This window comes from Pteropus vampyrus, unplaced genomic scaffold (genome assembly GCF_000151845.1).
Source record: "Pteropus vampyrus isolate Shadow unplaced genomic scaffold, Pvam_2.0 Scaffold50, whole genome shotgun sequence".
Taxonomy (NCBI): Eukaryota; Metazoa; Chordata; class Mammalia; order Chiroptera; family Pteropodidae; genus Pteropus; species Pteropus vampyrus.
This window is the reverse complement of record NW_011888831.1, coordinates 2,765,797-2,777,197: the sequence shown is the minus strand read 5'-3', so window position 1 is coordinate 2,777,197 and position 11,401 is coordinate 2,765,797. Positions and strand designations below refer to the sequence as shown.

Below are 11,401 nucleotides of genomic sequence, written 5' to 3'. Positions count from 1 at the left end.
AGGGCTGGGAGGAGAGAACGCAGGGCCTCACCAGACAACCTCGCCGACATTGGAGGAGATGAGGTAGCGGATAAACTGCTTCATATTGCTGTAGATGGCCCGGCCCTCCTCCACCGCAGCCACAATGGAGGCAAAGTTGTCATCTGACAGTACCATCTCTGCCGCTGACTTGGCCACAGCTGTGCCCGAGCCCATGGCGATGCCGATCTCCGCTTTCTTCAGGGCCGGGGCATCGTTCACTCCATCTCCAGTCTGGAGGCCAGGTTAGGTGGGTTCACACTTGAGAAATTTCCCTTTCACCTCCCCAACTTCCCTTATCCCAGCCTATCTTCAAGATTTGGGGATGTCCCTGAGGAAGCAGACAGCTGGGCAGAACGAACGGTGAGGTCATGAGCTTAGAAATTGGGGAGGAAGCTAAAAGGAAGGCAAGGAGTGCAGACAAGGACAAAGTTGGGAAGATCAGGTCTAAGGCCAGAGATGACGGTGAGGTGGGGATGGGCATGAGGGTGGGTCAATGATGAGGCGGGGATGAGATTCATGTTGGATGTGAGAGAGAAGATAAAAATGATGTCAAAGACAAAGTTAAGTTTAAGTTAGGAATGAGGGGTCAAGGTCGTGGCCCAGGTCAAGGACCAGGTTGGTGTTGTAGTAAGTTTGGAGCCAAGGTCAAGGTCAAGACTGGACTCAGATTCAAGATTAAAAATTAGATTAAGGTAAGAGGTCAAGTCAAAGGCAGAGGCCAAGTCAAGGCTATGATCCATATCAGGAGTGCTGTCATGGTTGAAGCTGGAGTTCAATCAAGGTCAAGATTGGAAGCCAGATCAAAGTTGAGGTAATTATAAAGTGTTGGATTGAGGATATCAAGATCAATGTCAGGGGTCAGGTCAGGGTCTAAGTCAAACTGGAACCCATATCAAAGTTGAGCTCAAAGTATAGAATCAGATTAAGAGGGTCATGGCCAAGGTCTGGGACCTTCTATGTAAAGGTCAAAAGTAAGGTCAAAAACAAGGTTTCAGTTGTAGTCAAGTCAAAGTTGGTACCCAGTTCATCATCCAGGCCAAGGGTGAGCCACAAGTCAGGATTAAGGTGAAGGCAAAGGACTGGGTTAGGCTGGAGGTAAAATTAATAACAGAGGCCAGCTCAGGGGTGAGTTCTAGGTCAAAAGTCAGATCAGAGTTGACAAATAGGTCAGCAATCAAAAATGAGACAGAACAAAAACTAGGCCCAAACCAAATGTCCATCCACACATTAAGATAAATGAACTGTGACATTCTCATACAATGGAATGCTATCCAACAATTAAAAAGCAATCAGCTACTGATACCTGCAACAACACAGATAAATCTCAAAAAAAGGCAAGACACAAAAGAGTACATACTGTCAGATTCCATTCACATGAAAATCTAGAACAGAAAAAAGAATCTTTGGTGGAAAAAAGTCAGAACAGCAGTCGCCTATTGTGGGACAGGGTCTTGATGGGGCAGGAGCATGAGGGGACTTCATGGGTTGATGGTACTATTCCCTATCTTGATAAGGATTTGGGTGACACAGGTATGCGCATTTATCAGAACTCGCCAAATGAATGGCATGCTGAAAAGTTGTGCATTTCATTGTGTGCAAGTTTTAACTCAAATTAGAAAGAAACAGAACCACAAATAGTGCTCTCTAGAATATGCATTCTAAAATACGTGAAGGTAAAGTGTACTGATGTCTACAACTTACTTTGAAATGCATTTAAGAAAAGAGGGATTGAGGAGAGACAGATGGATAGGTATGTGATAAAGCAATTATAACAAAATGTTATTTGTAGACTTAGCTGGTGGCTATATAGACACTAACTATAAAATTATTTCAATTTCTCTGTTTGAAATTTTTCATAAGAAAATGTTGGAAAATATAAGAATGAAGCAGAAGGAGGGGTTGCACAGGCTGCTCTTTCCAAGCCCTATGCCAAGTGCTTCTCTCCACTCCTCACCACCTCCCCCAGGCTCTCATCTAGTGGCCTCACCATGGCAGTGACCTCATTAAAGGACTGTAGGTTCTCCACGATTCGAGACTTGTGTGCAGGTTCCACACGGGCAAAGCAGCGGGCCGTGCGGCAGGCGTGGCGCTGCTGCTCAGGGCTGAGGTCATCGAATTCACGGCCTGTATAGGCCTTGCCAGCCACATTCTCCATGTCCCTGAAGATGCCAAGCCGACGGCAGATAGCCACAGCTGTGCCTTTGTTGTCCCCTGTGATCATGACCACACGGATGCCTGCCTGGTGGCAGCGTGCAATGCAAGCAGCCACCTCGGGCCTTGGAGGGTCCAGCATGCCCACGCAGCCCACGAAAGTCAGGTCCGTCTGTAGGAAGGGGGCAGATGCAAGTGGGGCTTGGGCCCGCCCTCAGCCTGCTACCTGCCCAGCCATTGCAGACAGATGCACGGATCCCAGCCTTGCCCCGGCACCCACCTCGTACTGCACAAACTTGCTGCAGTCATCCAGCCGCATGTCTTCCTTCCGCGGGGGTGCATCCTGGGTGGCCAGTGCCAGACAGCGCAGAGTGTCCAAGCCTGAGCTCCAATCCCGGACCTTGGCCAGAATCTGCTCCCTGGAGGTGGTGTTCAGGGGCACTGTGCGGTTCCCTACGCGGACTGAGCTACAGCGCTCGATCACACTCTCAGGAGCCCCCTGCAGTGTTGCGGAGGAGAGAGGCAATTTGTCAGCCAGGAGCCCTACCCTCCTTCCTGCCCAATTGAGAAAATGGAGGTCTAGGTATAAGAAAAGGCCACAGAAGGGGATACACAGTAAAGTACAGATTGGAATCCATTCTTTGAAAGCTCAGAGTGGGAACCAAGTGGACCCCACCGTGAGAAAATCCAAAGGGAATGGGGGAGCAGGGGGTGGCATCCTCCCCCCATCAGCCTGTAGCTGAGAAGGCCTGCTGCAGCATTTTGGGGGTGGAGGTGAGAACGGCAGCCCTCCTGCAGGTCATGCCTCTCTGCCAGCCTGATGCTCCTGGGATCCCAATTCTGCAGGGGGCTCAACAGCGGGAGGCAGGCTGGGCTCTCCCTGGGGACCAGAAATAGAGCCATACAGAGGGTGTGGTCGGTGCGGCCCTGGGAAGGTTGTTTCAGGGGTGGCAAGCTCCTCGGTGGCCTCGGGGTCTCACCTCGGACCTCGCCCCTTGCCTGGGAATAGCCTCTGAACATTCCTTCAGTGCCTTCTCTCTCTCCCCAAAGGGCATTGCTGTTTTTAAAGAGACCCAAACTCCCCATACAGAAGTCTTTTCATTTCAAAAGGGACTAAAAACTCCTCTGCAGGGTAAAGTGTGGGTTGTGATTCCTATTTCAGGTTCCAAAGCAGCAACAGGAGGTGCTGTGGGCAGAGGTCTGGACAGGCCTGGCTCCTTTCCTCTAGGGAGGAACAGGAAGCACCAAAGATGGCAACAACAGCCCGTCAGAGGCAAAAGGCTTTTGAGACCTTGCAGCCTGACCCTGCTGTTCAGATAGGGAAACAGGGCTCCATGGAGGAGCATGGGTGACCCCAAGGTCATGTGGCAAGGCAGTGCTTCTCAGCCCAGAGCTGGGACCATGTCCAGGGGCAGGCCTGAGCCCCCGGCCCTAGATTTATCTTCACTAATCCTGGATCTGCTCCCAGCTTCTCATAGCAGGCTGAATACTCTCGTTCTGGACTCATCATGGGCCTCGCACCTCTCTTTGCCTCCCACAGCTGTAGTCTATGGCTCTCCAGAGGACTGGAGAACAGGTCCCCCAGGGACCCCAGTTATGCAGAGGCCCCAAGCCAGTCAGGCAGGTCTCACCTTCACGAACATCTTGCTGCCTTGGGCACCTGGGCCAGGGCGAGTGGGCGAGCAGTACACTGACATGGACTTCCGGTCTCGAGAGAACTCCAGGGTGAACTCCTTCCGCATCAGCTGCTTGATGACCTGTGAGGCCCAGGTGGGTGCGGGCAAGGAGGGCAGAGCCAGCAACTCTCACCGCTTTCTCAGCAGCCTCTCGGCCCCATTAAAAGCTTCTTGCTCCCTGCAGGATGGTGTCTATCCTTCTCTGACCCTGGCATTTGAGGCCTCCATCTCCCTCACCAGCCCTGGAAGGGCCAAAAAAGGGGCCATTTCCTGACCATGCTGTGCATTTCCCAACTCCAAGTCCTCGACCACACTCAGACTTTCCCTTTCTTTTCTCCTTAGCCAAGTCTTACTAGGGTCTGATGTCCTTCCTCCTCTCAGAAGCCTCCCAAGACTTCGTTCTCCTCTCTCCCTTCTCCAGATGCCCCAGAAGGCCAGCCATGCGGCCTGTGGCCTGAGCCCCCGACTCACCGCATTACAGGCACCAGCTCGCTCCACCCGGGACAGGGCCTGCAGGTCCGTGTTGAACACGTTCATCTTCTCCACTAGGCAGGTCAGGGCTGTCTCCGTGGCCTCTCCCACCTTCTCATACACGCCCCTGGCCTGGCGAGGCCCAGGTTACAGGGAGTGAGGGGCAAGGTGACCCCCAGAGGGGCTCCCAGCCTCATTTCCCACTCACTCCCTTAGAGCTCCCTCTGCCAGAGTTATCTGTAACCTCTTTTGCACCAGGCCTGTGGGCTCTTCTCAGCTGACCTGGGGTCTGGGTGGTGTCTGGCACTGATGCTCACCTTCTCTTCCAACCCTCCCATCCTCAACACCAAGGGCCATCATTGCCAGGTTCCTCTTTCTAAAACCTACCGTCCCGGCCCTGTTCCTTCCCTCCCACCATCTCTCCTTGAGACCTCATATGCCCCCTGCCTCCACCAACTTTCACATGCTCACAGCTGCCAGTGCCCAGGTCAGCCTTGACATCTCTCCTAAGCTCCATGCCCATATGTCCACTTGCTACCTATTAAACTCTGTTCCCTAGGGATCCTCATGCCACCTCTTCCTCTCCCTACACTTGCCACTTTAGTGACAGTCCCAGCCAGGACAGCAACCAGAAGCGACCCTGACCTCCACCTTCTCTTTCACTTAATCAGTCACCAAGTCCCAGGATTTTGGCTCCAAAGTCTCTCCCTAGCCTATGCTTTTTCCCCCTCTCCCCAAGACCCAGGACTCCGCCAGCATCTCTGTCCTGGACGACCACACAGGAGTCCCTGGCCGCAGTCTTGCCCTGTCTGTTCTGTCCTCCACACAGAAGCCTAGGTAATCTGTAAATGTAAATGTGGCCATTATCACTCCCCTGCTGAAAACCCTTCGGTGGCTATCTGCCCTCAGCTTGGCATTGGGCCTGACTTAGTATGGCCAAGTCCTTCCCCTCAGACAGGAGCATCCTGCGTGCTCCATTCCACTGCTCCAGCCACAGGGAAGGTAACTCAGTGCCTAAATCACATGAGTCTGTTATGACCTGGGGGCCTTTTCTGGGCTGTGCTTTCTGCTTTAAACACCTCCCTTAGTCTGACACCCCAAATCACTTCCCTCAGGCCCTGCAGCACCTTACATTACAGTCCCCCACAGCCTTAGAATCCCCAGGCCCAGTTCAGAAGCCAGTCAGAGAGAGAGGGAGGTGTGTCAGTGGAGGATGTGCAGGGGTGGCAGTGCTCCCGCAGCGTGGCACTCCAAAGGGGCAGGGCCCACCAACCCTGAAAGCGTTTATACTCTGGGACAAGGGTCTGTCCTAGCAGCTTGGATATGAGGGAGGTCATGCAAAGGAGAAGGGGCCACCTCGTTGTAGTCCAGCGCCGAGTCATTGCACAGGGCACAGATAGTCGCCAACTCCACCAGCCCATCAAACCGCCCGCATTGCACCAGCTGCTCTCCCTGCCGCCTGAGGAGCCAGGAGGTCAGTAAAAGGGACTTGGCCTCATCCCTGAGAGGCACCCATCCTTTTGGCCCCACCCCCAGGAGGCCTTGCTCATTGACAGCTCTCAGAGCTGTGGCGTGTAGCCCAGTCCGACCAGGAAACCCAGCCCACAGGAGCCCCCTTGCCCAGCACGTCCAGCACTCACACTTCGCCCTCCGGAGCATAGGTGGTACCCGAGACGGTGAACTCGTGCAACCGGCAGGCACTTGCTTCCACCTCGGCTACCACGAACATCTGGGGATGGGGAGCGCAGAGCAATGCTGAAGTGGGCCCTTGCCTCCCTCCTCCCTGGACAGCCAATCTGAATAACGCCTGACCCCAGCTTGGGTCCTGTAGGCCCCCAGGGGAGCTGGTAGCCTTCTATCCCCCAGGGTTTTGGAGCTGCAATGCAAGAGCATGGAGTTCAGACTGAGGCAGGGCCCCTCTGCTCTGCCTAGGTGTGTCCAGCTCAGGCTTGTCCATTTGCTCTGGGCACCCCTGATGAGTTTATGGCAGACTCTTCACTGTTCTGGGGGCAGCTCTCAGATTGACAGAGCCCTTTGCTGGGGCAAAGCCTGGGTCCTTGCCCACCTTACTGTGTGACCCCTCGCTGAGCACCTGAGCCTCAGTTTCTCCACTGGTAACATGGGAAGAAAGTGTGATCAGAGTCTAGCTGCCCCTCCTTGCCTTCAAGAGGATGAGTTCCCAGCCTCCAGGGGTGGAAACTCATACCCGGCTCTGAGGCAGACCCCTCCTGCCCAAAGATGTCTGCAGACAGTGTGCTCCTCCCCACAGGGCAAGCTGGGTCACTCACCCCCACCCGTGTACCTCACAGATGAGGGCTTACCCCTCCCAGGGAAGCATTTTCTTGTCTTCAGCCATCTCTGCCAGGGAGACAGTTCTTGCATCCCGAAAATCACCTCACTGTACATTCCCAAACCAAAGGCCAGTCCAGCACCCAGTAGGTGCTCAATAAATGTCCTTTCTTCTCGCTCTCCTCCCTGCTCCTGTGGGCAGTGCTCCAGCCAGCACAGTCTCTGAGACGTCAGGTTTCTCAGCCCTCTACAACTTCCCTATACTGTGCTTTTCAAGTCTTTATTTCAGTCAAGGACCACTCTGTTCAAATCCTACTAGGGTTTTTAGCAATGCAATTGAGCTGCTGGTGCCCCTTCCCCTGCGGCAGCCTCTAATGGGTTTTGATGGGAATTTAAGGTCTCAGACACAAAACCTGGTTTTCTGAGGCCCAACGGGCAGACTATGGGAACAGGGGTGGGAGAGGAGCAATGGGGGAACCTGGAACAGGTGGGAAACTCACAGCTTTCACCATCTACCCTTCTGCCCCAAAGGCCTGCAGGAGTCTCAGCCAGAATCCCTGGAGCATGTGGGCAGCAGGCCCAGGATCTGGGATCGAGTACCAAGGAATGAATAATTCCTGCTCTGGCCCTTCTCAGGTCACTGGAGCTGGCATATCTGGTGACAGATGCCTGTCACACATTGACTGCAGAGAGTCATGGTGGAGCAGGATAGAGCCTGGGTCCAGGCCCAGCTTGGTTCAGATGCCAAGACTGTACTTGACCCCCTCCTATGTCCTTTATTTATAGATTACCTGGCGGGGCTTGCACGCCCAAACTTCAGATGAAGAAACTGAAGTTCATAGATGGCCAGTGACTTGCCAGGGTCCTAGTGACACATGTCCAGCCAGGCTTTGCTGCCCATGAAAACCTGTATCTGCTACCCACCATGGGGCAGCCCACAGGTTCTCTCCTCCATCCCTGGCTAAAAAGGAGTCAGGGAGCAGCCCAGAGAGGGAGCCCAGCCTCCAAACATCACACAGTAACACCAGTGAGACCCCAAGCTGTCTGTAGACACTCACCCGGCAGACAGACATCTGATTGGTGGTGAGTGTGCCCGTCTTGTCAGAGCAGATGACTGAGGTACAACCCAGGGTCTCCACAGAGGGCAGACTCCGCACGATGGCATTCTTGCGTGCCATGCGCCGTGTGCCCAGTGCCAGGCATGTCGTGATGACAGCCGGGAGGCCCTCGGGGATGGCGGCCACAGCCAAGGCTACGGCAATCTTGAAGTAGTACACTGCGCCGCGGAGCCAGGAGCCGCCATGGGCTGGGTCGGCAAAGTGACTGATGTTGATGACCCACACAGCCACGCAGATCACGGAGATGGCACGGGACAGCTGTCGCCCAAATTCATCCAGCTTCTGCTGCAACGGCGTCCGTTCTGGCTCCACAGCTGCCATCTGGCTCCGGATCTTACCCAGCTCCGTGTGCAGGCCTGTGGCTACTGCTACACCCACTGCCTTGCCTGATGCGATATTGGTGCCCTGGCCAAGGGAGGGATGAGGAAAGGGCTGCTCAGAACCCTGGTGGGGGCCCAGGACCCCTGACTCCTTCAGGCCGGGGTAGAGCTCTTATCCCCCCACTTGGCTCTCTTTTTCTCCACGTCACTTACTGCTCCTAGACTTATGCAGCTATTGTAGTATTGAGTCATTAATATCATCCCCATGATAGTTTAGCTCTGTGAAGGCAAGGAGTTGGTTCAACACCATGTCCCTAGCACCTAGCATGGGGCTTGACACAGAAGAAGCACCAGGACAATACTGACAGTATGATCAACCAGTAGAGCACAGCACCGATCCATTGAAATATGATTCATAAACAATCAATGAGGCCACATGTGAGTGTGGCTGATTGTGATCCCAGGCAGAGGTCCCCAACCTTTTTGGCACCAGAAACTGGTGCTCCTATGAGAATCTAATGCCTGATGATCTGAGGTGGAGCTGAGGCGGTGATGCCAGTGCTGTGGAGCGGATGCAAATAGAGAGGAAGCTTCGCTCGCTTGCCTGCCGCTCACGTCCTGCTGTGCGGCCTGGTTCCTAACAGGTCATGGACTGGTACTAGTCTACGGCCTGAGGATTGGGGACCTCTGATTCCCAGTAAATTGTCCATCAATATTTACTGACGAATCCAGAAAACTTGAGTTTAAGTCCATCTATTCCCAAGGCCTTGGTAAAATCACTAAGTCTTGGTGTAAGGGTCAGCCAGCCTTGAGCCTCCATGTCCTCTTCTGAAAAAAATGGTCCAGCAGAGGCCCAAGACACAGCTGCTCCAAGGAGGCTAATAACTCAGTACCCCTTCAGACAGGTGCACTGTGTTCAGGCTGGAGAGAGGGTGATGGAAGCTTCAGCTTCTCTCCTGCCTTGAGCAATGCAGCTCCTGCCCCTCACTTGCAGGCCCCTCAGCTAAGGAAATGACCTGCAGTTAGCCAGAGCATCCTCCTTAGAAAGTTCCTTAGTGACAGCTGCTGATGGCTGAGCATGCCCCTTAGCATCCCCTCCCCACCCCAAGGCTTCCATGCATCTAAGTACGGCTTTCTCCATTTCTGTTCTTCTGGGGAGGTTCTCTAGCCTGTTATAACTTGGTGCCCTGGGCCACTGCCAACTGGCCTGAGCCCTCCTATGGCCTTTGTGCTCAGCTTCAGGCTGTTTCCAGGAAGCCTGTGAGCATCACTGGTTAAGTCCTTCTGAGGCCACATGGGCAGATCACTCCCGCCAGGGCTGAAGCCACCACTCTCCATAAAAATAGCCAAGGGTGCCTGTTGTCTTGCCTTACGGTTCATTTTCCCATCAGAGATGTGGATTATTCCTACCATCCTCCACCATTTTGGCAACCCTCTTCTGTTTAGAAGATTCTCTGTTGAGTGATTATAGGCAAACTCTACCCTCTCCAGATTAAGGCAGGATAAGCCTACCAGGTAAGGAGAAAAGCTCTGGAGTCAGAATGTCTGAATTCACATCCCAGCTCTGCCATTCACTGGCTGTGTGATCTTGGGCAACTTACTTAACCTCTCTGTGCCTGTTTCTTTGCTGGAAAATGAAGATAACAAGAGCACTTATTTCAAAGGCATTGTGAGAATTAAATAAGTTAATACGTGTAATGGGCTTAACACAATGCTAGGCACAGAACCTTCAGTAAACACAATGCAGCTCCTATTATTTTACTATAAATTTATATGTATTGTCAATAATTGATGTTCTTCCCTGTAAGGCTTTAACCGATTCATCTAAATGTTATTATTTTGATTATCATTGTCCAGAAAAAAGGCTCCAGGGACTTACAGAAAATAGCATGTTCTTCTTGTCCTGGTTCACAGCTCTGGGATCTGGGATGGCATCTGTGTGCTTGGTCACAGACACAGATTCGCCTGGTTGTGGAATAAGAAATAAGAAGCCCCACATGAAGACACCCCCATCTCCTGACCCAGCCCCTGCTTAGCCCGGCCTCTGGGCCTCACCCGTCAAGATGGACTGGTCCACTCTCAACGTGGTGGACTTAATCTCGATGAGGCGGAGGTCAGCAGGCACTTTGTCTCCCACTGCAGAGAGAGAATGGCTTGGCTGAGTGTGGCTTTGGGTGCTACCTCCCTGGAAAGCAAGGAGGGCTCCCAGAAACCAAGGCTGGAGTTGAAAGGCAAGGGCATAAGCTATGATCCCTTAGGTGGACCTTGCCCTTGGCCTACAGTCTCATCTGTCCAATAGGGTTTGGGACAAAGAGCTTTGTAGGGATCTGACAACCACACCCTCTACATATACGGCCAGAAAGAGCGGGGCACAGAGAGGGATGGGCTCGCCAGCATCACGTAATGAAAGGAGGAGGCCCCTAAAGTACCGGCCACTTCCACAATGTCTCCAGGGACAATGTCCCGGGCGCGGATCCTCTGCACGCCCGTGCGGTCTGAGCGGATCACCTTGCCCATCTCTGGCTCATACTCTTTCAGGGCCTCGATGGCACTCTCGGCATTGCGCTCCTGCAGAACACAAGGCAGGCGGCGATCTGTCCCTGCTGGCCCAAGCAGGCTACCCCCGCTTGGAGTAACACCCTGGGCTTCGGGATGGAGCTGGAAGCAGAAGGATCTGCAGGACTCTAACACCAGGTAAAGGTCACACTCAGCAGTTGGGTCAAACCCAGCAGCCCAGCTCCACCTCGGTGCCTCCCACCTGCCATATGCCCACGATTGCATTGGCCACGAGGATCAGCATGATGACCAAAGGCTCCACGAAGGCTGTCATGGTCTCCTCGCCCTCCTCAAACCAGGCCAGGACCTGCCGGGATCAAAGTAGTCAGTTTGGGCTATGCTGTGGGCTAGGGTCTGCTCGCCACTTCCTTTATACCCTGGGTCTCCTATCTGCTTCCCTGCTCTGGGAAAGATACCCCTGGGGATCCTTGGGTTTGGAAAGGGCTATTTTGAGAAGGTCTTGGCTCAGGACACTCAGCCCCTAAGACTAGTGACCGTTACAGCCCAAGTTCCACCCACTAACTTTCAGTGATATGAGGCAGTTGTATAGCTGCCAGCTGGAGGTCTCACTGTCTGCCTAGCAGTGGTTCACCAGGTGTAGTGCCCAGCAGCAGCAGCATCACCTGGGAATTTGTTATAAAAGTCATTCCTGGGGTCTATCCCAGACCTCCTCAGCCAGAAACTCTGGAGTGGAGCCCAGCAGTCCATTTCAACAAGCCCAAGTAGTCCTGCTACAGGCTCACACTTGAAGTCTGCTGGCCAGAGGAGCATGATTCCAGCCAGAGCCCGCTGTCACTCT

The 11,401-nt window shown here is 53.5% G+C and overlaps 1 protein-coding gene across 1 annotated transcript in view; it reads right to left on the bottom strand.

Annotated features, from left to right (window-relative positions):
• The window catches only part of ATP2A3 (ATPase sarcoplasmic/endoplasmic reticulum Ca2+ transporting 3), a 22,389-nt gene extending 11,486 nt beyond the window's left edge, over positions 1–10,903 (bottom strand). Inside the window, exons 1-12 of the mRNA XM_011360059.1 lie at positions 10,805–10,903; positions 10,476–10,614; positions 10,102–10,182; positions 9,926–10,011; positions 7,667–8,131; positions 5,960–6,048; positions 5,676–5,778; positions 4,320–4,451; positions 3,804–3,929; positions 2,453–2,671; positions 2,009–2,344; positions 32–252 (exon numbers count right to left, since the gene is read on the bottom strand). Coding sequence (XP_011358361.1) covers positions 32–252; positions 2,009–2,344; positions 2,453–2,671; positions 3,804–3,929; positions 4,320–4,451; positions 5,676–5,778; positions 5,960–6,048; positions 7,667–8,131; positions 9,926–10,011; positions 10,102–10,182; positions 10,476–10,614; positions 10,805–10,876 — 2,069 coding nt within the window. The 5' untranslated portion in view covers positions 10,877–10,903. The remainder of the gene's footprint in view (positions 1–31; positions 253–2,008; positions 2,345–2,452; positions 2,672–3,803; positions 3,930–4,319; positions 4,452–5,675; positions 5,779–5,959; positions 6,049–7,666; positions 8,132–9,925; positions 10,012–10,101; positions 10,183–10,475; positions 10,615–10,804) is intronic.
• Between the last annotated feature and the right edge of the window lie 498 nt (positions 10,904–11,401).